The sequence below is a fragment of the Chlorocebus sabaeus genome, chromosome 19 (genome assembly GCF_047675955.1).
Source record: "Chlorocebus sabaeus isolate Y175 chromosome 19, mChlSab1.0.hap1, whole genome shotgun sequence".
NCBI lineage: Eukaryota > Metazoa > Chordata > Mammalia > Primates > Cercopithecidae > Chlorocebus > Chlorocebus sabaeus.
Window position 1 is genome coordinate 13,938,344 of NC_132922.1, and position 27,705 is coordinate 13,966,048.

The 27,705-nt window shown below is 52.0% G+C and overlaps 1 protein-coding gene across 4 annotated transcripts; it reads right to left on the minus strand.

Moving 5' to 3' along the window:
• On the minus strand, window positions 1-27,705 carry CSF2RB (colony stimulating factor 2 receptor subunit beta). 4 transcript variants are annotated; one of them, XM_007975668.3, is made up of 14 exons: window positions 27,614-27,705; window positions 18,058-18,305; window positions 16,961-17,084; window positions 14,156-14,346; window positions 10,834-10,991; window positions 10,586-10,754; window positions 9,892-10,027; window positions 9,572-9,747; window positions 7,498-7,637; window positions 6,429-6,591; window positions 4,988-5,078; window positions 4,742-4,799; window positions 3,763-3,866; window positions 1-3,042 (listed from the first exon to the last, which is right to left on the minus strand). In XM_007975668.3, exons 2-14 carry the CDS (start codon window positions 18,131-18,133, stop codon window positions 1,917-1,919), a joined length of 2,712 nt encoding a protein of 903 aa, XP_007973859.3. In that variant the 5' UTR covers window positions 18,134-18,305; window positions 27,614-27,705; the 3' UTR covers window positions 1-1,916. The 4 variants fall into 4 exon arrangements, with proteins under 4 accessions (XP_007973859.3, XP_007973858.3, XP_007973861.3 ...); XM_007975667.3 differs by having other exon boundaries at window positions 14,156-14,349; XM_007975670.3 differs by having other exon boundaries at window positions 9,572-9,729; window positions 27,614-27,704.

A 27,705-nucleotide genomic window follows, 5' to 3' on the forward strand; every position in this document is an offset into this window, starting at 1 on the left:
TTTGTTTTATGTTACAGATATTTTATTGCAACTTTTCCCCTTTAACAGTGTCTGGATATTTTGGAATTAATATCTCGGACTTCTTTCTAATCCACATTGGTTCATCTTGTTCATTATGAACAGAGGATTCTACTTTACAATGTACTAAAATGTTGCCATGAATTTCAGGACCATTGAACATTCAAGTTGTTTATCATTTTCTTTGGCCACCAACATTGCTGTAATGAACAGGGATTTAAGAGCAAAAGTAACGAGAACACTTGCTTAACCACTTAGGAAAACATATACAAGTAGAACAATCAAAATGGTGGATGCCATAGAGAGAACGAGGTAACAAAATAGGAAGCCTAGGGGCCGATGAAGTATATATACAAGGACTTCCTATATCACAAAAGTAACACTTCAGATACATGGAAAAAGAATTTCAGTACCAAAAGGCACCTCCATCTCACATCTGTACATTCAAAAATAATTAAAATTTTACATGAAAAGTTGGAAACACAAAATGAACTAGAAAAAATTATATAAATGAGGACAAATGCTGCTTTGCAGTGGGAAGACCTTTGTAAATTTGACAGTAAAAGTGGAGAAGGAGTTTACTAGGGATCTGTTTGACATTACAGAAGCATTCACATTTGTACACCATAAAACCTCAAATACAACATTATAAGACAAACTACAGATTTGGGGGGAAAACACTCCATCATCCATGAAAGACCATATGTTAATAGTTGAAAAAACTTAATCAGAAAATGATAGCACCCAACAGAAGAAAAACCTTAATGGGCTTGGCCCAGTTAAAAACTACCAATCAATGTCTAAGATGCCTATAAAAAATGTGCAAACTGGATAACAAAAATAATGCAAATTAAAGCAATTTAATGCCATTATTTTTCATGTATCTGAAAGGCAAAGATTTAAAAGAAATGTAATCCTTGGTGTTGGCCCAGGCATTGACCAGCAGCCCCTCATCCGTGGCCGGTGGGAGTGAGAGTTGCCTGGTCTATCTGGAAGAGTGGCCACCTGGGCCATTTGGACCAAAGGCCCTAAAGCATACATGCCTTTGGGGCATTTTCCTTTGTTAGGCAGTTTCCCCCGACTTTTCTGCAGTAGATGTGGGTTCTGGACTCCTCTCCTGATGTTCCCCAGGTCCCACCAGCCTGCCCATCACTTGGGCCGTTAACTTCTCTACATGACATGGGATCTCAGGGGACTGGAGGTCCCAGAGACATCACCAGCAGGGCTCCCCAGAAGCTCTCAGTCTCTCATGTACGTCCCTTGCACCCCGCCCCCCGCATTACCATGCCCATTTCTCAGAATGACAATCGAGGCTAGTCTGAATTCCCTGAGCCTCACTGAGCGTGCTCAATCCTGTGCCACTCTTCCAAGCCCTAACCCCCACTGTGCCCACCTGGTGCCTCCCGCCTCTGCACCCAGATGAGAATCATGTATGTGCATCAGCACCTGCCGGCGACAGGCAGCCCACACAAATCCTAAACACAACCAGATGCGTCTCAGTCTGACAAGGCTCTGCTCAGACCTCAGCCTCACTCTCATAATAAATCAGGGAAAAAAGAAGCAAGAAAAATGGCAAAAGCAAGGAAACCTGATTTAAAAAAATGAGGGGGAGATGGAATGAGTATGTCTAGAAAGTTCTAATAATTCAGAACCTACAAATAAGTTACCTTGAGGGGAAAAACGTGTGCACGTACGTGTGTGTATGTGTGTGTGTGAGCGCAGGGAGAGAAGTGATTTGCCGAAGGTCAAGGGGTCTGGAGCAAGGCTAACTCCTTTCCCAGGCCTCCAGCTACCTCGACAGGAGGCTGCCCCTTGGCTTTGCAGAAATGACTGAGGAAGGTCAGGCGGGAGGGAAGGTAAACCCTCTCCGTCCCCTTGCCTGTCTAGGTCTGAGGGTCTCAACACACTTCCCCAGGCTTGTTGACCTCCCAAGGGGGCAGAGACAGGTAGTCTTGCTGCTTCAGGACTTTGAACAGCTGAATGATGGGCACCTGGGGCACAGCCTGGCCTGGGAGCTTCTTGACTTGAGAAGCCTGGTCTAGATCCCTGATCTCAGGACAGGGTCCCGGGGAAGAGGGTTTACTCCGTGGTGAGAGAGGGCCGGGGCTCAGGCCGGGGAGGAAGCAATAGTCGCCCACCTGCTGCAGGACAAGGAGGCCCTCGGGCTGTGGGGATGTTGGGGACACATCTGCCCGGCGTTCGCCTGGATTCAGGACAGGGCTTCTGACCTCAGGGGGGACAAGATTGTTCACTGGGGACTTGGGGGACTGGCCCTCAGTTGGAGGGAGCTCCACATAGCCCTCGAACCCTGACTTCACAGGGCCTGGGGCTCCAGGGGGTCCACTGGCCAGCCCAGGACAGAAGCTGGGGGTCTGGTCTGAGGGGACGCCCAGAGAGGGAACCAGGGAGAGAGCCGAGGCCCCTGAGTGTGGGGGGAGTACCAGGTCTGCAGAGGAGACGTAACCAGAGGCCACTCCAGGGTCCTCAGGAACCCCAGAGCTCGCGGGTATAGCCACAGGGCTGTCCTTTGGATCGTGTCCTCCCACCCTTGGCCCAAGAGCAGGAGAGGCAGGGTCTCCCCCGGACTCCAGGGAGGAACTCTCTGCAGTCCCCTGGCTCGGCCTCCTCTCCACGTCCATGGCCTGGCCATGTCCCATCGCCTGGGCCAGAGGGACAAGCTGCACCTGCCCCCCAGCAGGCAGACACAGGTACTCCAGGGACCCCGGAGGTGGGGACTTCTGGCTCCCACATGCCTGTGGGGGCTCTGGCTGGCCCAGGATGTCAGGCAGGGAGCGGCTGTGGGGCGGCCCCAGGTAGGGCCCATTGAAGTCAAAGCTGGAAACCTGCTTCTCAGGCGTGTGGGAGGAGGCAGGCGGGCCTGGCTGGGGGCTGGGGGGCTGCTCTGTGGGCAGATCTGAGGCAGCTGGAGTCGTGTCAGGCCCAGATGGTGGATCACAGACATGCCTGAGGTCCTCTATGGTGAGAGGTGACACCTCGCTGTCCCCGAATCCTACAGGGAACACCCTGTGGGAAGAACATGGGCCAAAGAGTTGGGACCACCCTGGGCAGATGATTCGGCTCAGGCACAAGGTGGGGTGGAGATGGTTCTCTGGAAGCCCTGATGTCCCCCAGAGCTCACAGTGAGAACCTGAGCGGGGCAGGGTTGAGGGAACAGGGGCCCCAGAGAAGAACACGGGACATGAACTCAGTCTGTCTGTGGCTCAGGTGCTCCATCCTCCGTGCTGAGCTCAAGGTCTTCCTCCGCAAGGCTGGAGCCCTCTCCCTTTTGACCTTAAAGTCCATCCTCCTTCAGCACCAGGCTCATGCCCAGCCTGTGCACTGGGCCACCCTTCCATCATTCTATCAGCCGTGCCACCCCCTTCTCCCTGCCGAGTCGGTGGTGAGCTGCTGGCTCAGGCGCCGAGTTCCCGGGAGTTTACAGCCCCAGCTACCCCGTGAGGCCTCTGCAGTGTGACACCTCTGAGCCAACAGGGGAGGGGAAGGCCATCTGTTTCCCTCTTTCGCTTCTGGTCACTTCCTTTGTCTGACCCTCCCTAGCCTGGAAAGGGGAAGTTCTTCCTCACATCCACCCCAGGTGTCTCCTGCTTTAGTGCAAACCTGCCCCCTTGGATCCCTTCACAGTGAGCCACAAACAACCTTACTTGAGTCCCAATTTGCAAAATGGGGTCAGCTCCCCATATGCTCCCCACAGGTCAGGAGTGATCCATGAGCCCAGACACTCACCCCTCCAGCTCAGGGAAGCGGCTGTCCCACGGCCCCTGGTGTAGGGGGCTCCCACTGGTGAAGACCAACATGCTGCCTGGGGTCCAAAGCTCTGCGCTCCTGTTCTGCAAGGGTGGGGACATTTGGGCCTGTGGGCATCAGGAGGCCCCCGAGGTGGGGGCAAGGCAGAGGGGGATGGGGGTGCAGGGGGATTCAAGGAGCCCCCAGACAAGAGAAGCATCTCCACTTCTTCAGGACTGGCCATGGCCTTTTGACACCAACAAAGTGAGGCCCAGATAGGGGCTGGGACTTCCCACATGTCCCTGATACCTGAGGACAGGGTCCTTTTCCTGTGATTTTTCTAACCTGGGGTGCCTGTCTCCATGCTCACCCACATTTCTCCTCCACACCAGCCAAGAGAGATCCCTCCACAGGCAAAGCTGGCCCCGCCTGCCTGACTAAAGGGCTCCCATCACCCACATGCTGGTGTCTTCCCCATGGTCACCTCAGCCTCCCGAGATGGCTCCCAGCCTCCTGTCCCATGCCCTCAGCTCCCTTCCTGAAGGGTTTCCATCTCCACCCTCAAGATGCCCTGAGCCTGAGCAACTTTTGCCACCTGGCACCACTCGGACCCTCACAGCTCAGCCCAGGTGTCTCGTCCTTGGGGAGCCCTTCTTCCTCCTGACACCCCATCCATCCTGGTAGCAGGACCCCCCCACCGTGAGCCCACCCTGTCCCGGGCAGCCCCACACTCAGTTCTGTCCACTGGGCTCCACGCAGAGCTCTGGCAGGCAGGGCCAGGCATGGGCACTCCAGGGAATCCCAGGAATGAATTTCCAAGTGCTGGCCCCAAAGCTCCCAAAGCTCCCAAAGCCCCTCTCCAGCCCACCTACATCCCTACCACCCAAAGCCCACTGGAAGGGAAGGAGGAGGTGGGGACAGAGACAAGAAAGGTAGGAACAGAGAAGCCCCCAGCCCACCCCTCGCAGCCAGTTCCTACCTGGAACAGGTGGCTCTTGCTGGGGTTGGGGATCCTCTCCTCCCACTTTCTACGCAGCCTGGAAAACACGAGGGAGGTGACAGCCATCAGAGAACTCAGGGCCAGTTGCTCCCATGCTCATGTCCAGAGGGGAAACTGAGGCCCAGGAAGTGAGTGGCAGAGCAGGACCTGGAGGGAGCTGGCTGGGATTCCCTGGTGCCCTCTGGGGTCTCGGCTACCACCTCCAGCCCCACAGAGTCCCCTCACCTGTACCCGTAGATGCCACAGAAGCGGAGGGCCAAGAGCACAGCGATGGTGAGGAAGATCACAACGAGAGCCAGCACCCACATGGGCAGCACTTCCAGCAACCGGGGAGGAAGAGGAGTGTCAGCATCGGGAAGGGAAATCGACCTCAGGGCAGGGAGTGGGGTTGGCGCAGTATTCCCTGAGAGCCTGCTCTGTGCAGGCCTAGGGCTCTGGACCTTACTGCTTTGGGGGATTAGCAGAGAGAGGCCAGATCCATGCTGAGAAGGGCATTGGTCTGAACCCCCACAGTGTTCAAAGTGCTGGGAGGACACCGGAGGGTCAGATCCTTTCCGGGATCTACAGCACAGAAGGTGCTACAGGGAGGGCAAGTACCACACAGTTCATGGCAATCACAGGGGACTTCCTGAAGGAGGTGGCATATTAGCTGGGCCTCTAGTAATAGGAAGGATTAGAGAGGTGGAGATGGGGAAAGGCATGCTGGCAGAGACACCAGCAGGTGCAAAGGCCCCTCTGGAGGCCCCTGATCCCTCCTGCTGCCCAGCCCTGAGCTCCCAGGTTCCTCCAGGACTCCCCTCTTGGTCCTCTCTTGGGCCCATTGGTCTGGCCTCGTTTCTACCTGGTTGTGGCCCTCTCCCTGGGCCCCTGCCACTACCAAGCCGGACTGTGCACTTGGGTTGCCCCCAATATCTCCTGTATCCTTACTCCCTCTGAAACCATCCCTTGGACTTGTCTTGTTCTACAGGAGTCCCCTGGTGGTCACTATGGTGAAAGGTGAGGGGTCAGTGCACAAGGCAAGTGCAGGGAGGTGGGAAGATGAAGGAATCACAGCAAAACCTTGCAATCCAAGGACCCAGGCTGCGGCTCTAGATTTTCTTGCTTCCATGGTAACAGGAAACTCAGGCGGAGCAACCACAAAAACTTGGTAGTCCCAAAAGCTAAGAAATCAAGGGCCATATTAACAGAGGCCTAAGCCCCTGTTTAAAGGAGGAGTGATCATGAGACCTGCTCTCCTCTGCTCCCTCAAGTCCTCACTTGCAGTCTGTATTGCACACCAGGTGTCACTTTCCAATGACCAGTGGCCCAAGGGAGGGAAGGAGGCCTGAATGGGGGTGGGGTCTGGAGCCCCACATCTGTGCCCACACAGCCTGCACTCTCTGCCCAGCTGCGCTGTCTCATGAAGAGTGGATGGAGAACTTCTGACTCCATGTCCAGTTTCTGCCTGCTTTACCCTTTGCCTCTTTCAACTTGCGGGTCTGCCGACCAGGTGGGAGGTGCTATCTGCAAAGGCCTTCCCTTTCTGTTTGGCCACCATCTAATTGGGGAGAGGGCTCACCAACAAGCTGTTGCAGGCCTATTACAGCTATTGCATTGGGGATTATATGGTAGTGAGAAGCTATGAGCTGGTCCTGGCCAGAAGCTCTGGACTCCTGCCTTCACCTACCCGACTCGGTGTCCCAGGAGCACACCTCACTCCAGTCGCTCCAGGTTCCATTGTAGCCGGTGCGGGAGGTCCTGACCCTCACCCTGGCCCAGTATCTGGTGGAGGGCTCCAGGGCTGGCAGGGCCATGCTGTGGGCGTTCTGCAGGGTCTCGGTCTTGCTGTCCTGTGGGTTGGCGCTGAGGGTGAGGCCTGGCCCGGTGCCTGTGGGAGCGGCTGTAAATCTCTCCCACCTGGACCCTCAGCTTCGCTGGCTCCCAGCTTCTGCCATGCCCCAGGCCCGCTGCGGCTTCTCTTCTCTCTCACCACTGTGGATCCTCCCTAAGGTCCCACCCAGGGAAAGCACTTCGGATGGCACCGGGGACTCCGCCCCTCAATGCAGGCCCTGACATTGACAACACTGAGGCCCGGAACCCTGAAGCCACCTGTCCCACCATCTTTTGAGCCTTCTCAGCACACCCACATTATGGCCTTTCCAGGAATGCAGTGCAGGCTGACTGGACTCTGGACCCTGACCATGGGAGTTCAGGACCCCAGGCCCGCTCCTGGCTCCACCCCTGGCCCACCTCCCTCCTAGCCTCAGCTGCCCCATTTCTAGTCTGAAGGTCTGGGGTTGGTTCTGTGGTTTCTGTTCTGGGCTCTGGAGGCAGGGGACTGAGTCCTGGCCTGGACGCACCCCCGACTCATCAGAAGCAGCTCTGTCTGAGCCTCCATGTGTGTCCAGACGAGATTCCTCTGAGGAAATAACCCCAAACTTTCATGACTTTTGAAAACCTTCTTCCCAGTGCCCTTTCAACCCCTCCCTGCCCAGAGGGTCCTCTGTTCCCTGGGAACTCAGGGTCAGCTATTCGTGTTGGCCAAGCCACGCCACTTTTCCGAACCTCAGTTACTTCACCAAGAGATGGAACAGTGACCTGCTGACCACATAGCCTAGTGATCACCACGTCCCCGTGGCTACCTCTCACTGGTCACCTGCCAAGGGCCCGACACCTTGCAGTTGGAACACCTCTGGTTGCTTTCTCCTCTCCTGCCCTCCCCAGTGTTTCTCCCCTCCCTGGGCAAAGGGCCTCACCTTCCACGTGGCCGTGTCTTTCATGTACTGGATCTCAAATGTGTGGTCTATGTGTTCGTATTGCATTTTCATTGTTTCCCAGCGCAGACTGTAGCTGTCTCCATCCCTGGTCACGTTGAGGGATGGAGGGGCCATCTGGACTGGAGGGAGGGACACTGTTAGGAGAGTCATCACACCCACCCTCCAACAGAACATTCCCCGTGTCTCATGCTAGACACTGGGGCTGTCTCCACTGGCACAAGACCCCAGGTTCTGTCCATGGTTCATCCTTTTCATCCCCACTTCACTATATCATGTTTTGACCTGAGTGGTATCCTCTTGGGAGATGCTGAGATACACTTGTTTTGTAGCGATGTGGCCCAGTGCTTGCATCACTCCTATTTTTTTTTTTTTTTACAATAAAAATAAAACCACTATTAGTTGGTTCTATTCTAGGCAACCGGCTATTTTTTTTTTTTTTTTTTTTTAAACAGAGTCTCACTCCGTCACCCAGGCTGGAGTGCAGTAGTGCAACCTTGGCTCACTGCAACCTCTGCCTCCTGGATTCAAGTGATTCTCCTGCTTCAGTCTCCCAAGTAGCTGGGATTACAGGCACCTGCCACCACGGCCAGCTAATTTTTGCATTTTCAATGGAGATGGGGTTTCGCCATGTTGGCCAGTCTGGTCTTGAACTCCTGACCTCTTGTGATCCACTTGCCTTGGCCTCCCAAAGTGCTGGGAATACAAGTATGAGCCACTGTGCCCAGCCAGACTATGTTTTAGGCACTGTTATACATATTATTCCACACGAATTATTCCACTCAATTCTAACAGCCCTATGTGGTGGGTACTATTAATCTTCACTTTTCACAGACAGGGAAAGTGAGTCACAGAACCATTAAGTAACTTGCCCTGAGGAAAGGCAGGTAAGCAGTGGTAGAACAAAGATTGCGACCCCACCAGTGTGATGTGCTCTCTTGTCTGACACTCCCAGAGGTGTTGTGGGGAGATGGCTAAAGGCCAGGACCATTCACACGTTCTCATCACCAGAAAATCCCCAATACAGCAGCTGTAGCAGGTCTTCAACAACATCTAGGTGAGGCCTCTCCCCAGCGAGATAGTGGCCAAAGAGAAAGGGGAAGCCCTTTGCAGACAGCACCTCCCACCTGGCCGGCAGACCCACGAGTTGAAAGAGGCAAAGGGTAAAGAAAGCGGAAACTGGGTAGGGAGTCAGAAGTTCTGAACTCTAATCTTGATCTGCCTACTAACAGCTGTGCAACTTTAAGTAAGTCACTCAACCTCTCTGAGCTTCAGTCTACCCCAAAGAAAAAAGAGAATGCTTATAACCTCGATGCCTTCACAGTATAAACATAATATGAATGCCTGTAATTTGTCGAGGCCTCTTATGTGCCAGGCATTATATGAGACCCTTAATATATCCTGTGAGTTTGAACAATCAGAATTCCTTTTTGCAGTGAGGATCCCAAGAGAGTTAATGATAGATTCAAACCCAGGTAACTAAGACAAATTGGCCTCTGCCCTTCACACATGCTAAAGACTGGACGGAAGAACTTGGTCATCCTGAAACAATGTGAGAGGTTCCACTGCACTGGGGTCTTCATTACATCACAGAAATGAAGCATATTAAACTTCAAGGATCAACACTATTTGCACACACCACAGGCCCCAGCTGAAAAGTACATCATAGATCAATTACATTAAAGGAAGAATATCAGTCAGCGGGGAACTTCGGAAATCAGAAAGGAAAATCCAACGAGGAATGAAAGGGAGGGTTTTGGTGACAGGACCAGGAGGGTGTGGCTAGCGGTGGAGATTTGGAGAGCTGCAGGATAGGAGAGGGAAGCAGAAGAAAAGGACAAGAGATCAGAGGTTTAAAAGATCTGCTCCTGTTTTCGGCCACTGCCATCGTGGTTTCATTGCTTCTCTGTTCACTTTTGGTCACTGGACTGCTGCGTCTCTTTGAAAGTGACAAACATGAAGACTTGGCCAGAAGGAACCCTGAGCTGATCTGGGTTACACAATGAGGGTGTGCTAGTCCCAGACCATCCCCACAGCGGGCTGGGAGCAAACTCACTGTTTTCTGAGCTCTTTATGCGTTTCTCTGCCCTCCTTGGCTGAACGGAGACGATGTATTGGCCGTGGGTCCCGGGGTCGGGCACGGGAATCTGGCAGTGGTGCCTGGTGTAGAGACTGCCGAGCCCCTCCCTCAGCACTGGGGAGCACTCTTCCTCCCTGAGGAGCACAGCAGAGCTGAGGGCAGGGGGAGGGAGGGCACACGGGAGGGAGGAGAGCTTGGGGTGGGCTGTGGCTTCTGCCAGGGCCCCAGGGACGGGAGGAAGCATGGAGAGAGCAAGGCCAAGAGGAGGGGAGGGGACGGAGGATAAAGATGCTCACCCTGCATCTGGGCTGGGCTTGTAGAAGAGGCCAAAGGAGACTGAGCTGGCCACCTCCTGCCTCACCTCCCAGGAGCAGCTGAGCACGGCGGCCCCGTCAAAGAAGCACTGCAGGTTCTGGGGCTGGGCCTCGTCCCCTGGGAGGGAGACAGGTCCTCATGCACTCCCGCCTTCATCCCTCTCATCGTCCTCGCTAGGTGCCCTCCGTGTGATTCATCACAGAGGTCACGAGCTCTGGGGTCAAAAGACCAGCACTGAAACTTCAGCCTGAACCTGCCAGCTGGGTGTCCAACAGCTCCGAGAGAGAGAGTTCTGTGCACCTGCACACCCTCCCAGAGAATGGAAATAGTATCTAAGTTTCAGTGTTTGGGGATTGAACAGAAAAACGTGGGTAAGCCCTGCACATCCTGTAGCCTCCAGTAACACACGGCTGCTAATAGCGCTATTGTTGTTATTATTGTAATTGCCAGTGGCAGAGAGCATGCAGAAACCGGGAAGCCCAAAGTGAACAGATGCAGAGTCCTACTGGGCAGCAATCACAGTAGAGGTGGGATGGCCCAGGGAGGCTCCTGGAAAGGTGGCAGCAGGAGCTCTGGGAAGCCCCCAGGTGGAGCCCAGGAACCCTGCTGTGCCAGGAGCTCCTGATGAGCCCACCCTCCCACCATGGGGCATTTCCTGAGCTCTGGCTCCATTACCTGGCTGGGAGTCCCAGCGAACCTCTGGGCTCCACTCGCTGGGACGTCCCGAGAGCCGAGAGCCTGAGGCCAGGCGGGTCCGCACTCGGGCCACATAGGTGCTGCTGGGCATGAGGTGCTCTGGCCCCAGGGTGGCCTGGGAGGTGTTGGAGAGGAAGGTGGCTGCATCCTGTCAGGAGACAGTGGGTGCTGAAGGAGGGGTGCCGCCCATCCCTTTGGGCTGGGGCAGAGCTGGCCGTGGTTCCTACCTCCCAAGAATCCTGGAGCCGCTTGTAGACCACCTCAGACTCCAGATCCCCTAGGGACAACCAGTGGCTCTGGGGACTCCCAGGGGCCACACTCCAGGTCAGCAGGAAGTGGTCCTGGTCGGTGCTGATCTGCAGGTCCTTGGGCGCAGGAGGCTGGACTGGAGGGGGGAAGTGAAGGGCACCTAAGGGCTGGACCACTGGGGGGCAGTCAGGGCCTGTGTGGCCTTTTGTGTGGACACAGGGGGTTCCAGGCCACCCCTGCCCCCAGCAGCTGAGGGACCTTGAGCAAGACCCATTTCCTCTGTGGGCCTCAGCCCTTCATCTGCAAAACTGTAGGGTTTCAACATGAAACCAATGGAAAGCCGTGCCGATTGCAACGCCCATGTGACCCAAGCTCCCTAAAAGGCGCTGGCGAGGAAACTCTCAATGGAGCCTCCTCTGTCCTCAGGCTCCCCACTGCCCATGCTGCGGCCTGGGTGGCTCCTGCCAGCAGAGGGGCCTGCGGTTCAGAGGCCTCTCCCTCCTGCCATCCAAGCTCCCTTCCTCCTGCCCAGGGTCCCTCCTGCTGTCAATGCCCGGGGCAAATGCCTCTGGCTCTAGGAACGTCCTCGGAGCCGCATCTCCAGGCAGAATCCCTTATTCTTTCTCTCGTGTGTCTGCCTCCGCTAAGGGGTGAGGAGATGGGAATGGGTGGGGTTGGTCCTGACCCCCTTCCCTACCTCCAGGCTGAGATGTGGCTGCTTAGTGAATTACAGGGCAAGGTGAATGAGTGAATGAATGAACGGATATGCGTAGGCAACCTTGGGGCTTCTCATGAAATCCTTGCAGCCACAAGGCAAGCACCCATCTCCTGGGAACTCTGGGTTGTTCAAGAAAATGCAGAATGAAGACACGGCACCTGGTTTCTGGCATTTCTGTGTCTGCTTGCCGAGGGATGACTTTCAAACAAAAATACCCTCACACATAGGATGTAAGTGCTCTCTGCTGGACAGGGGCTGTGGTGTGTTACAGCATGTCAGGAATCATCAGCCCAGAACGGCAGACACACAGCAGGGGAGCCGCCCCTCCCCACCCACAGCCAGGACCAGCGTCCCTCATGGGTCATTGCACTCCCAGCCCCCGAGACTGCCGTGGAGGGGGAGTCCTTCCCGGCAGAGCCCTCTTGGAAGCTGCCACAAACTGCACAGACTGGCAGCCCCATCAGAAACCTGCTCAACCAACTCAAGAGGTTTAGTTCACCAGCTCATGTCACAGATGGAGAAACTCATAGAGGAAGTGAAATGTCCAAGGTCTCCAAACATGGAGCCTCAGAGCAGATCAGAGGCAGGCCTGTCACCTGCCCAGTACCCCCCAGCTTCCTTGATTCATTGCTAGTCTGCATTAAGCTGGACCCTACCTCACTACTCAACACAGCCTCCAGGAGGCCAAGGGCCACACTTCTCTCCCTATATCTAAGTTGTCTCCCTCGCCCTAGAAACCTTCCTGGTTTCCGGGCTGTAAGCTCCAAGGGCAGGGTTGCTGGCTGGTTTGTTGACGGCTTTGTTGGTATATGTAGGTGCTCAAGGAAAGAGGGTTGAATGAATGAATTGTGTGTATATCCAAACTACGATTTGCATGCCCTCATGCCCCCATCTCCTAGCCAGCTGTGTCCTCGTCATTTCTAGGAATGAGTTCTTGAGGTCACATCCTGAGCTTCAACTTCTTTCCCAACTCCTGCTCCTCCAATCTACCCTGTAAGTCCCCTGTCCCCAGCATTCTCACATCCACATCTGATCATGGCATTTCCCCTCAGTGCTCTCCATGCCTAGAGGGTCCCCTCTACCCTGAGACTGCAGGAGACAGAAGCCTCTCCAGGGCCAGGTCCCTGCCTGTGTCTCCTGCTTCTTCCCACCACTGCCCAACCTTTGAAGTTGATGCTCCCTGGACACAGTGGCCAGCAGGTTCCCCAGCCGCCCGTGCCCTTCCGATCCCCCAGCCTCTGCACAGCTGTTACCCTGCCAGAGAGGCTCCTCCTGCCCTCCTCTCCTGTCCACCCTTCAGATCTGAGTTGCAAAGCTCTTCCTTCTGGGAAGCCTGTGCTGATCTCCCAGGGACCCCGTGCTTTACCCCCTGCATGAGGCACCCACCCGCCGCTGTCAGTAAATTCTCACGGTGGACAACATAGTGTTTCTCCTCCCTCCAGCCTGGGCACGCTGAGCTGCTCTCAGGAAGGAAGGGACTCTCGTGTCCATCAAACCCATGTGTGGAAACATTGCTTCTGATGGATTCCTGGTGGCCTAACCCATGCCCTCCTCTGGCAGTGGCTTTATGATGCTGTGACCAAAAGGGGCAGGAAGCCATGGTCAGAGCCCCTTCCGTGTGACCCTTGCAAAGAGCACCAGGTGGCCTGGTGGTTAGGACCAAGGACCCAGACCATCCTGCGCTGGATCTGGATCTCAGCTCTGCCAGCAGCAGCAGAGAGGCCCTGGACTGGTCACCTCCCTCTGACTCCGTTTCAGCAGCAGCCAAAGGCACCAGTAACAGCACCAAGCGTGCCGTGGTTCTGAGACTCCAATGACAGCCTGCAGTTCCTCCTACCAGCCTGCCACCGGCGTGGGTTTTTGCCACGTCAACGAAAACTTTCATGAAACATGTCCCTTTTTAGGTTTAGCTTCACTCTAAGCAACCATTTCCTTGAATCCAGGACTTCGAATTGCGGGTTATATTTCTTTCGAATGTAGAGGCAAATGAAACTTAACTATATAAAATGATCATCTACCCCACCCTAGACCACAGATGGCTTCATGGACCACTGTGGGATTGCAGCCCACACCGGGGTGCCTCCTCCAGGGCAGGGAGGAGAGAAGCTCCCTGTCTACCGTGCAGGAAGCCCCTGGGAAGGCTGACCCATCTCTGTCATTACTGCTCAGCGGGGGGACTTCAGAGGAGGCATCTGACCTCCTGGGCCTCAAGGGCCACATCCAGGAAATAGGTTGCTTCAGAGATGAGATGAAACAACTAAGCGGACAGAGTTTTCTAACTGGGAAGGTTTCTAAGTGAGCGGTGAGAACGGTTTTCTTCAAGGGGAGCCTGCAGTGCTGGAAGCCCATGGCTTCGTGGGAGGTGGCAGCTGCTAGGGGCATAGAGGTAGTCTTTGTCAGGGGCCCCTCATACAGTCCCCGCTCTGAAGCCTCCACATAACCAGACCACACCCTCATCCCTCAAGAAACCCTCACCCAACCCCAAGCCACAGGCTCCTGCCTTGAAGACTCCCTGGGCCACCCCTGGTGCCCCCCTGTCCACACAGGAAACCAAGCCCCGGGCAGGGTCCCCAGCCCCTCACCATGCTGGGTCAGAGTGACGGTGAGCTGGGTGCCCAGAGGCCTGTCTGGTTGGAATGAGTAGTAGTCAACGTCCGTGACGACAAAACTCTGGTAGGGAATGACACATCTCCTGGGCACGCAGCGGGGATAGGGGCAGGCTGACCAGGGCATGTCTTCACTGAGGTCACAGGACACTGGCTCTGGAGGGTCCCTGCTGGGAGAGGACGTGGCTTAGCCCAGGGTGTATGGGGATCACTCACTCATCAAAGGTTCACTGAGTGCTCACCACGTGCCTGGCTCTGTCCAGAATCAGGGGCCAGGCAGTGACAAAACACACACAAATGCTGCCCCCAGAGCTGCCATCCTGGGAGAAGGGGACCCGCATGGAACAAAGCGTGTAGCGTGAGCAGTGGAGAGAACTTCATGTGGATAAATAAAGCAAGAAGCAGGTGAGGAGGCAGTAAGGGCTGGGCTGGGGAGGCAATTTGAAATATGGGACAAGCAGGCCTCTCTAAGGAGGTGACCTGGGGGCAGAATGTGAAAGGCATTGAGGGAGGGACTGTGCAAATTGTGAGGAATTCAGGAAACGGGAACAGCATGTGCAAAGACCCTGGGGCAGGCAGAGTTTGGTGTGTTGCGCGGTTTGGCCTCAAACCAGTGCACGGGGACTAGAGCATGTGACAGGGAAGTCTAGGAGACCCACCCATCAACGTGATGGAATTGGATCTCACTGCGAGTGAGTGGGAAACAGTTCTGAGCAAAGGTGTTGTAGATTTTGATGAATGCTTTGAAAGGATTCCTGAGCATCCTCAGTTGTGAATAGACTGAGGTGGGAATGTGGCAACGTTGGAAGCAGGGGGCCCAGTTAGGAGGCTTCTGGAATATCCAGGTGACAGGAGGTGGCGTGCACCAGGGTGGTCAGGCTGGTGTGGGTGAGAGTCATGTTCTGCTTGAGATAAGGTTGGCAGCGTTTGCTGGTGGAGGGATATAGCAGTCAGGAAGGAATGGTGGCAAAAGAGACTTAAAACGAAATCCTCCCTGTTGTTTAGCTTGAGCCACTAGGAGCTCCCATTTAGAAAGGGAGATGGGGAAGATGGAGGCAGCAATGCAGCTCAGGTGAGAGCAGGACTTTGGCTGAGGACATTTGGAGTCGGAGACGCCTGTTGTTTAAGTGACAGGTGGAGAGGCTAGTGAGCCTGGAAGCCTAGAGCTTAGGGGAAGTGTGGGCTTGAGGTCACCTTTGGGAGATGCCCCCGGGACCTAAGGGGGTCTCTGCAGAGTGGATACAGCAGAGAGAAGGCCCATAAACTGGGCCTGGGCGTCTCACCCTTGGCAGCCGAGAGAACCAAGAGGCAGCAGACAAGGAGAAAGAGGAGGGTGGGCAGGGCCCCAGGGGCGCTGGGTGAGCTGTGGGCAGAGCCAGGTGCAGGAGGAACTGCAGGGAGGCCGCGGTGGTCCTCCTTGTCAGGGGTTGCCCCTGGTCAAGTAGGAAGAAGGCGGAGGCTCCACCATGAGATCCTGCTCCCCGGGGCATTTGCTGACTTGGACCAGAGCAGTTTGGGTGGCCTGGTGGGGGCAGCATCCTAGGGGAGTGGGCCCAGGAGGAAATGGCTGGAAAGACACTGGATGTGGTGAGTGTGGACAACTCTGTAGGGAATGCTGCTGTCAAAGGAAGCAGAGAAAGAGGGGCCGCAGGGTTGCCAGGTAAGGAGATGCCCAGGCGCTGCACTCCTGTGGGCATCTGAGGTTTGCAAGGCGATCGGGAAAGATCCTGGGAGAGGGTACAGTGGGTGCCACAGGGCAGAGTGGGGACTTGGGGGTCATGATGTTCCTGAGCAACAGGACCAGACAGCATCAGGTCTTAGGCCTTAGATAGGAGCCCTGGTCCAGGCCCACGCCCCGGCGGTGGGCAGTGGGGAATGTGAGTGTGGGGTGGGCAGGGAGCTTCTCCCTGGTCCCCTGTTGTGCAGCAGGAAGCAGGTCACGGGAAGGGGCAGGATGGTCTTTGGGGAGAATGGAGAAGGTCCAACAGAGGTGCCCAGGAGAACTGAAGGCGGTGGAGGGTGGGGAGTGGCAGAGCCGGTCCCACCCCCCAATGCTGGGGTGACCTCCAATGGGTTGTCACCTGCCTCTCTGGTTCCAGCTGTTTAATTATTTCATTTAAGGCTGATTTAGACCCTGGCCAACACCCCAGAGCGATGCTGGTCCCCTTCCCGTGTGGCGCATGCCCAGGAGAGCTCGGGTGAGAGAGGTGGCAGCCCATATGCAGAGGGGGACCCTGGGAGAGCACGGAGCCCCCTCCCAGACACATTCACATGGCCTGTTCTGCCACTCCCTACCTTGTGGCCAGGGCTGGCACTTCACCTCCAGGGCCTCAGTTTCCCCATCTGTGAACTCCCAGGCCAGCTCCCAGGCCAGCATCATCGCCCTGCTCTGCTCTGGACAGGCAGGCAGTGGGACAGTTGGGGCATTGTGGCCTGGCCCTGCCCACCTCACGGTGAGGAGGAACTAAGACAGGACATGTGGGGTAATTGTGTTAAATTGTGATGAAATAAGAGAAGATTGTCACCATTGTCACCACCACCATCATCAACAACGTGAGTGTAGAAGGCACTCCACAGAAACCCCAGGTCAGACGGCAGCGCCCGGCCTGGCAGGTGCCTAGCAGGGCAGGAGCTCCCAGGAGAACCTCCCTTCTCCTCTGTCCTCTGTCCACTTCCACCCTGAGGCTGACCTGACAGGTCCCTCTCTACACCACTGTTCCACGCCAGGCACAGGGGACACCGTAGCCCCTGCCCATGGACCCTGCACCCAGAGTCACTCACTCATTCACCCGGCGAATGAGGGTCACGTTGACAAGCCGCTGGGCATCCTGGGTGTCCGCCCACCTGCAGGTGATGTGGCTGGTGTAGTCGTTGTAGCAGCGCAAGGTCCGCAGCGGGATGGTTTCTGACAAGAGGGGTAGGAGGGGGTCACCTCTCTTTCCTGTGGGGACCCTTGTCACCATCACCCCCAGCTGCTCTGGGATGCCCAGCTCTGGGGAGGGGTCTCCCAGGTCCCTGCAGAGGCAGCAGGTGGCCAGGCAGAGGTGCCCTGAGTTGGGAAGGGGGTCTGCCCGATGTGGGGGCTCCTGGTTGCAGACCCTCCTCTCCCGACAGAAGCGCGATATTCTGTTGGTTCTCAGCACACTTTCTGGGCCTCTGCTGTGTGCTGTTCCTGGGCACGGTCCCCTCCGCCACCTTCAGGACAGGGACATGCATCAGGCACAGGCCTGGCCCCTGAACCCATTGTGCAGCCTGGGAGGGGGCACACACTCAGCCCTGGGATGCAGTGTGGCAGAGACCTACCCTGCGCCCTCCCCCCTGCTCTCTAGTCCCCAGCCTCGGGAGCCTGGTATTTGTTAAGGGGACTGTGGTCCCAGCATTGTCACAGAAGCCCTTGGGAGTCTGGGAGCCCTTGGGAGGGGCCATTTCACCTCAAGAACCCAGGAGCATCCCAGCATGGCCTTCAGGCACAAGGAGGGTGCTAGCGGCTGAAGCAGGGAGAGAACCCCAGCAGAGGACCTGCAGGAGCAAAGTCCCGGAGGTGGGAACCCCTGAGGCGCAGAGAGTGTCTGCTGGGGAAGGAGGGACAGGGAAACGGCCAGAGCAGCCATCCTGGAGGCTGGGGGCCAGGAGTGCCGTGCTGAGAAATGTGGGCCAGGAAGCCAGACACGCTCAGCCGGACTTTCCAGGACAGGATAAGCAGGAATGTGCAGGAGGAGGGAAGCGAGGGAGGCCCAGGGAAGGCCAGGGGGAGAGACGGAGGGAGAGGAGCAGGAGGAGGGCTGGTGGGCAGGGTCCTGGGGGTATGCTGTGGCCCTCCCCCAGGATGCAGCAGTGAGGAGGGGGACAGGGAAGGGGGTGGGAGCCACGGGACTCACCTTCTGCCCCTGCCAGGCTGTGCCCCCAGCACAGGGCCAGCAGGGCCATGGAGAGCAACCTCTGGGCCAGCGCCATCTCCCTGGTCAGCTCTGGACAGGCAGGTGCCAGCACTGGTGGGTGCTGGCCATGGGCGTGGCAGGGTCCTCAGTGTCCTGAAGTCCTGTGTTCCTGCCCAGCTGGGAGCCAAGCCAGATCCATTTCACAGGTTCTTGGGACCTCTCCCTCCTGGCCTCTGCCTCCTCCAGGCCTGCAGAAGGAGATGTTAGCAGTGAGCTGCCCCTCCCCTTCCACGTGTCCCAGGGACACCACCCGTGTTATGGGGACAACCCAGAGAAGTGGCCCTCATGCATGACCCCTCAGTGTCCTGCAAGATGAAGGCAATGGACATGCGCTGCATGGCCTGAGGCACTGGGCCCCCACTCGAATCACTGACGCTACCACTGCACAATGCACTAGACAGCAGAGCAGTCAAGAGGGGGGCCTGGGATTTGACTCCTACTAAGCTCCCCGTGGGCTGCTGGTCCATGGCTGTTGGATGCCACGGTGTCATTCCCTGGACATGAACACGTACACACACATGTCCTCGCTTCCACAGGGCCTGTGCTCTCCCCACCCCTGCTCCATTTACCGTCATCCCCCCACCCTCTGCTTGCCAGTTCCCTTTTCTCCTCGGAGGCCGGGGGTTTCCTCCCTTTCATTTCACTGGTCTGGGAAGTACCCAAGAGAGCAGAACAGACAACTGTGGCTCCTTTTCTTCTGGAAGATTGCTGGAAGCCTCACTCAAGATGCCCACGCAAACACACACACACACACACGCACACACAAACACACGCACACACACACGCACACACACAAACACACACACACGCACACACACAAACACACGCACACACACACGCACACACACACACACACGCACACACACAAACACGCACACACACACGCACACACACAAACACACACACGCACACACACAAACACACGCGCACACACAGGCACACACACAAACACACGCACACACACACGCACACACACAAACACACACACACACGCACACACACAGGCACACACATGCACAACACACACACACACACGCACACACACACACACACGCACACACACAGGCACACACATGCACAACACACACACAGACACACACAGATACTTACATATATACACGTACACACGAAATGTGCACACACATACCCACACATATACACACAAATGCAGACACAGACACACACATACACAGACACACACAGGTACATACAATATACATGCATATACACACGCAAACATGCACACACACATACACACAAACACACACAGAGAGACACAGACACACATACACACACACGAACAACACAGATACATACATGTATCCACACATATATACACATATGCACACAAACATGCACACACATTCACACATATACACACAAATTCACACACAGTGGCACACACATGCACACACATGCACAACACACACACATACACATATACACACTCGCATATACCACCTACACGCAGACATACACACAAACATACAGATACATGCACAGACGCACATACATACACACAGAATCTATCAATGGACATGCTGGCTGGAAACAAAGTCTATTTGACCCCAGAATGTACTAATACATGATGAAGGAGGAATCAGGAATCAATGTGAAGTGATGAAATATTCAATTTTAAAAAATGCTAAAGTCATTGAATAACAACATAAAAATGCCTATCTAAAACCCCATTTCACACCATTCCCCAAATAACAAGTTAATTACAAATTTCAATGTAAAATGTTACATCCTATGAAACCTGCAAACCAGAGGAGTGAATGCCTTTGAACTCTTTAAGCTTAAAAGCATAGGACACATCACAGAGACAAAGGCTGGCAGAAGTACATAAAAGTGAAATCTTCTGTAATTTATCAAACTGACAGAACCATAAAAGCAAAGGACAGAGTGCAAACAGAAAATCTTTGCACCAACGTACTCATCCCTTAGGGCTACTCTAACAACATACCATAGACGGAGTGGCTTACAAGTAACAAAGTTTATTTCTCATAGTTCTGGAGGCTGGGAAGTTCAAGATTCAATATCTGGTGAGGGCCTGTTCCTCACAGTCTTCTCCCTGTAATCTCACATGGCGGAAGGAGCAAGGGAACCTGCTGGGGTATTCTATAGGGTACCACAGGCACTACCTCCAGATATTCTCACATTGGGGATTAGGATGCAATATAAAGTTGGGAGCACTTGAACATGTAGACCATAGCAACCAGAATTACGGAGCACAGGTTAGTGTCGTTTACTGTAAAAGGTTAAAACAAATCAATATCATTAAAGAGTACAAACAACATTCACATATACAGAGAGAATTCATGATAGTGGCTGACAATATTGCAGTGTTTTCCTTGAGCCAGGCATTATTCAAAAGGCTTCACGGATATGAATACGTCCATGTATAGGTTACTGCTAGAATCTCCACTTTGTAGATGAGAAAACGGATGGGATGTTATATAATTGGTCGACAGTCACACGGTTGGTAAGGAACAGGTTGGGATTCAAGCCCACGATGAGTTACCTCTAGACTCTGTCCCTGACCTCTATGCCAATAGTGATTCCATTTCCCAAATCTACAAACAGCGCACATCTATTCTGACATACACTAACCCAGCAGACGCTTCTACAGACAGGCACAGATACAGCAAAAATAAAAGAGTACATTAAGACATCTAAATCAGCATCCTCGGGGAGATTTGAGAAAGCATAGCCATTTAAAAGAAGGCACTTCTATGCAAAGAACAGAGTTCTTGGAATTTGAAGATGTGAGATCTATAATTAAAAAAAAAAAAAAAAAATCAGTCAAAGGCTCGGCGTGGTGGCTCATGCCTGTAATCCCAGCACTTTGGGAGGCCGAGGTGGGCAGATCACTTGAGGTCAGGAGTTTGAGACCAGCCTGGCCAACATGGTGAAACCCCGTCTCTACTAAAAAAAAAAAAAAAAAAAATATATATATATATATATATATATATATGGCTGGCCACGGTGGCACACGCCTGTAATCCCAACTATTCTGGAGACTGAGGCAGGAGAATTGCTTGAACCTGGGAGGCGGAGGTTGCAGTGAGCTGAGACAGCCATGGCACTCCAGCCTGAGACTCTGTCTCAAAAAAACAAACAAAAAAACCCCAACAAACTATCAATAACGGGCCAAACCACAGAAGGGATACCACAAATGAAAAAGATAGATATATAAAATAGAGCAAATAATCAAGGAGATGAAAAGTCTTAGAGAAAAGTTTAGACCTGGGAAAGAAATTCAAAAATTCCAGCATCCAGAAGCAGGGGGTGGAGAGAATTAAGAGCAGTATGGCAGACAGTGTCAGCCACCTAATCTGAGAGACAGTGGAAGACCGTGTCCCTTTCCTCCTGGCGGCAGAAGCCAAGGTTTCAGCTGAGTTGATTACTACACAGAATAAAAGTTTTTATTTCCTCTACTCCCTTGCTGCTAGGTGCCGTCAAGTGACTAAATGTGATCCAAGGAGGTGAGAGTAGAAATATTGTGTATGTCTTCCAAAAAAGGCTGCTCGATGGCAGTTGACTCAGGTGGGAGAGGTTCATTTTTGTCCCTCTGTCTTTCTTCCTTCTTCCAACCTGCAACTTGGAGGTGATAGCTGGAGCTTCAGCAGCTATTTTGGACCATGAGGTTACCTTGAGGATGGAAGTCATATGTGAAGATGATGCAACAGAAAGAGAGGAAGTTGGATTCCCACTCTCACTCTGGAGCAACCATACTAGCCTGAAACTGCTACCCCTGGGCTTCTTTTATATGCTGGGAAAAAGAAACTTCTATGTTGTCAAGCCACTGTTGCTTAGGGATTTTCCATGTGCAACCAAACAGATACAACAGCAAATGGGGAAAGCTTCCCAGGGCTTTCAAGGAGACAACAGGCCACTCAATAAAGAAAAAGATTCCTTTGTAAAATATTTTTTAAAGACAGTAAGGAATCTGTACTCAAGGGGCGGGGGCTACTACAATGGGGTTTTATAGTAGGGGACAGAGATCAGAGTTAACTCCCAAGATTCCTTTTAATAGAGCCAAACCCAGTTCTCACTGGTAAACTTTCCATCTTGCAAGAATATGAGGATAATCCTAGAAATGCTTCCAGAAGAAAACAAATAGGATACTTTGAATGCGACAAGGGTCAGATTGCCTAGAGATTTCACATGAGAGACTCTGAACTTTAAATAGATGTCTTGAAAATACCAAGGGAAAATCATGCTTAAACCTAGAATCACAAAATGCCAAGTTTTCTTTGACATTTAAAGGACACAAAAAATTTTGGATATGTAAGGACAAAGAAAGTTTTTCAAATCTTTTCTGAAAAAAATTACTCTAGGTTATATTTCAGGAAAAAAAATATCCAAGAAAGGCTGAAATACTGAGGCAAAGAAAACCAGTAACACTTATAGACAAGTAAAGAAGAATATTGAACCAAAACTCAGATGATTTTAACATGGGAGTTGGCTGTGAGGCTGGGGTGGAGAGTGGAGGAGAACTGAAAACTTGCTAAAGATCTCCTCTTGTTTTGGAAGAGCATATATGTGCTAAATAAACCCAAATGCTGGTAGCAAATATGGTTTCTTTACAAAAATATGTATATATTTTTTGAGACAGAATCTCACTCCATCACCCAGGCTGGAGTGCAATGGCATGATCTTGGCTCACTGCAATCTCTGCCTCCTGGGTTCAAGCGATTCTTGTGACTCAGCCTCCTGAGTAGCTGGGACTACAGGCATGCACCACCATGCCTGGTTAGTTTTTGTATCTTTAGTAGAGACCGGTTTTCACCATGTTGGCCAGGCTGTTCTCAAACTCCTGGCCTCAAGTGATCTACCCACCTTGGCCTCCCAAAGTGCTGGGATTACAAGCGTGAACCACTGCGCCCAACCCAGAAAATATAAGTTCAATACATTTTAAATCCTTAAAAATGTAAAGATTAAAAATCACTAAGAATGCAGAGTAAGCATGGGGACAGGAGGATGACAGAGAAGGGGTGGGAGGGACAGAGAAAGGAAGAGAGAGAAAAGAGAAGAGAAAAACCAAACACCTTCTTACTTAAAATAAACACACACATAAAACATTCGCAGGCTTATGAAGAAACTGAATGGTAGGAATAAAAACTAGGGGGAAAAAAGCAAAATACAAATTCACTCCAGAAACAAACAATTTCATAGGTCAACCTGACAAAGACTTTTAAAAGAAGAAGACATCATGGCCAAGTAGAGGGTACTCCATACGTTGAAGGAGAACGCTCGAGAAATCTATTTATGATTCAAACAAACAGATGAATGGATTAAAAGGGAAAAAGGATAAGTTGATCTTGAAAGATGCTCCTAAATATTTAATAATAAACAAGACTTTTCTGGTTAAATGAACAAACAAACCCTGGCAAACGAGGCAGTGGAGGAAACATTGGCATTACTGAAAGTCTGCCAGAAACCAAAGGCGATGTCAGAGCCAAGGGGGCACATTAGTGTCCTCCCGTAAAAGCCTCACACAAGAGGCTCTCACTATTGTCTTTACTTCCAGTGGCCAATGTCCCTCAGATAATCTCTAAATTCAATGCAATCAACATGAAAATTCCAAAAAGATACTTAATGGACTTGGCAAACTGATTTTTTTTTTTTTTTTTTTTTTTTTTTTTTGAGATGGAGTCTTGCTCTGTCCCCCAGGCTGGAGTGCAGTGGCTTGATCTTGGTTCACTGCAAGCTCCGCCTCCCAGGTTCATGCCATTCTCCTGCCTCAGACTCCCGAGTAGCTGGGACTACAAGCACCTGCCACCACACCTGGCTAATTTTTTGTACTTTTAGTAGAGACGGGGTTTCACCATGTTAGCCAGATGGTCTCCATCTCCTGACCTCAGGTGATCCGCCCTCATTGGCCTCCCAAAGTGCTGGGATTACAGGCGTGAGCCACAGCGCCCACCACCCGACCCCTCGCTTTTTTCTTTTTCTTTTTTTTGAGACAGAGTCTCGCTTTGTTGCCCTAGCTGGAGTGCAGTGGTGTGCTCTCGGCTCAGTGCAACCTTTGCCTCCTGGGTTCAAGCGATTCTCCCACTTCAGCCTCCCAAGTAGCTGGGATTACAGATGCGCACCACCAAGCCCGGCTAATTTTTTTATTTTTAGTAGACATGGGATTTCACCATGTTGGCCAGGCTGGTCTTGAACTCCTGACCTCAAGGGATCTGCCTGCCTTAGCCTCCCAAAGTGCTAGGATTACAGGCATGAGCCACTGCACCCGGCCTTGGCAAACTGATTCTAAATTATAACAAACCAGAGATGAGAGACTTGCTCCATTCCCTGGAAAAATGATAAGGAATATCGCAGTAGCCAAATGGAACAGAAAACGATAAGGAAAATAACAAAGTACGTATAGAATCCTAGGATGTAATAGGAGCACTTCGAATCATTGAAGAGAGGAGAAACCGCACACTCATAATTAGCAATGTTAAGACAATTAGATGGTAATTATTTTTAAAAGTGACTTTACACATTATTCACCTCTCTAAATTCTAGGTGGACTAAAAATCTGAAAGTCAAAACCAAAATAGTAAAATTATTAAAACTCTTTCTGTAATCTTGGAGGTTTACAAGACACCAAACCAGAAATCATAAAGTAAAAAGAGGTTTACAAGACACCGATAATCTCAGAGGTTTACAAGACACCAAAACCGGAAACCATATAAAAAGTAATGACAGGTTTGACTTAACAATGAAAACATTTTTATATGACATAAGGCATCTTAAACATGGTAAAGAAAAAGCTAAGTGATAACTTGGGAGAATATATTTTCAACATATATAAATGGATTATTAATACACATAATAAACGAGTCACTTCAAAAGTTAAGATGTAAAAGAGAATTCAACAGGAGATGAACAAAAATTTCTCCACGTTCATCATAAATGAAATCCAGATGGCCAATCCACATATAGAAAATGTACAACTTCACCCATAATCAGGGAAAGAAAAAAATCAAGCAACATTGAGAATTTCCGTACATAATATTGGACAAAAATTAGAAGATTGATAATTTCTCTAAAGGTAAATTGGCCCTTTTAGGCACTACCTGGGAATGTCAGCTTAGCTCAGCTGCTTTGAGACTGATTTGTCAATACCTATTAAAATTTCTGGCCGGGCGCGGTGGCTCACGCCTGTAATCCCAGCACTTTGGGAGGCCGAGACAGGCGGATTACAAGGTCAGGAGATCGAGACCATCCTGGCTAACACGGTGAAACCCCGTCTCTACTAAAAATACAAAAAACTAGCCAGGCGAGGTGGCGGGCGCCTGTAGTCCCAGCTACTCGGGAGGCTGAGGCAGGAGAATGGCGGGAACCTGGGAGGTGGAGCTTGCAGTGAGCTGAGATCCGGCCACTGCACTCCAGCCTGGGCGACAGAGCGAGACTCCGTCTCAAAAAAATAAATAAATAAAATAAAATAAAATAAAATAAAATTTCTAACACACAACCTCTGGCACGGTAATTCCGCATTCAGTAATTTAGTCTACAGAAACAGTTCCGTAGATGTGGAAAAATTAGAAACAATCTAGGTGTCAATCAACATGAGATTAGATGCATTATGGTGTACTCATCCTAATAAATGCCACATATTTCTCAGGGTTACTTAACAAGTTAGATCTATATGTATTATTGTAGAAATTTTGAAATCTTCCAAAATATAATATTAAGTAAAAAAAAGAAATATATATAAATAATATATATATATAATAATATATAAATAATCCCATTTCTGTAAAGAGAAAAACTACCAGCCAGGCACAGTGGCTCAAGCCTGCAATCCCAGCATTTTGGGTGGCTGAGACAGGTGGAACACCTGAGGTCAGGAGTTCAAGACCAGCCTGACCAACATGGTAAAACCCCATCTCTACTACAAATACAAAAATTAGCCAGGCCTGGTGGCGGTTGGGGACTGTAATCCCAGCTACTCAGGAGGCTGAGGCAGGAGAATCACCTGAACCCGGGAGGAGGAGGTTGCAGTCAGCCGAGATTGTGCCACTGCATTCCAGCCTGGGCGACAGGAGTCAAATTCCATCACAAAAACAAAACAAAACAAAACAAAAAACAAACAAGAAAAGAAAAGGAAAGAAAAACTACATGCTTGTATCATGCTTAGAAAATGTTCTGGAAGAATACATGTGGTGAGAAGAGTAAGCTACGGAACTAGGGAAAAGAAATTGCTGGGGACTTTGTCTCTTGTGCTGCATACTTCTAGATTATTCTAATTTTCTTGAAGGCAGGTTTCTGCGTAGTTGCTTGTTTAGTATTAAATACATTCCTTATACAGTATATGAACTATCCTGTGGTGTTGGTATATCTGTACACTGGAACAATATAAATAAAACTGCAGGATGAGAAAAAGAGTGACCAAAAGCTAATTGGAAATGTTCACTCATTATAAAATGATTAAAAAGCAGAAAAGATAATAGAAAAAATTTAGAATTTGGCTATACAAAAATATAACAGCAGGGTTTTTGAAGACTAAAAATTGCACATATGCAGCTCGTCCCTAGCACCCGTCTGACAAGGTCCCAGTAAAACACCTGCCCTTTCATTCTCAGGGCCAGTACGCACGCCTGCACACACCCTAAAGCAGACACCCTAGATACCTACCCATCCAGCCAACATACTTGGTTACAGAACACACACACCTGGGCACCAACGCACATCAGCAACCCAAATAAGCAGGGCACAGTGTCATAACTAAAAAGACAGAGAGAGCGAGAGAGAAAGAGAGAGAGAGAGAAAGAGAGAGATTGCCGGATAGTGCCTTGTATGTCTCTGGGCAAAGGGCTGGGCTCTTTCTCAAGTTCAAAGTGAGCTTCTCAAGCCACACCGCACCCAGCTCTGGGCCTCAGCGCAGCAAGCTTCCAGGTTTCACCCTCTGCCTCTTAGTCTCTCTGCACTCCTGCGTCCCCAGGGATCCGCACATGCACATACACACAGAGGCACACACACAAATGCCCACACAGGCAAACACACGAGCATGCATTCTCTCTGTTTCTATATCAAGATGTCACGGACTCTCTATGCTCCCCATTCCACAAATGAGGAGACAGAAGCCCGGGGTGGACAGGGGGTGCTCTCACTACCACCAGTATCTTAGCGACAAAGTGAAGACAGACCATAGGTGCCTGACTCCCAGGCCTGAGCTCTCTCCACCTCACTAGGCGTCCTTCCCGCCAGGACCAACCAGATCCCACTGGCGAGGCTGAGTCCTCCCCAGAGCTATCGTACAACACCAAAGCAGCTTGGCACCCCTGGCTGCCTCCCCACCCACTGGCTGCCCCAGGAGTCTGGGCTCAGGTCATCCCAAGAGGCCAAGCCCTAACTCCTCTAAGTCCCCGGGGCGCAGCTGCCCACAGGACGCCCCCCAGGCTCCCCCTGTCCTTTTCCATCCTGGACTCCCCACATTCCCCCCTGCTGTGACCCCACCCCCGCCTCAGCACCGCTCCTGGACGCCGGAACATACCTCTGTGTGGTCGGAGAGTCCAGCTTTCTTCTGGAGCCTCTAGGCAGAGTGAGCCTCCCACGCTTCCTATTTATGTTGACGTCATCAGGAAA

Coding starts and splice junctions, on each gene's coding strand:
- CSF2RB (XM_007975667.3), bottom strand. CDS start 18,133: ATGGCGCTGGCCCAGAGGTTGCTCTCCATGGCCCTGCTGGCCCTGTGC. Junction 7,638..9,571: donor CATAAAGAGCTCAGAAAACA/GTGAGTTTGCTC, acceptor CCCTCCCTCCAG/TCCAGATGGCCCCTCCATCC. Junction 6,592..7,497: donor AAGACACGGCCACGTGGAAG/GTGAGGCCCTTT, acceptor GCCAACCCACAG/GACAGCAAGACCGAGACCCT.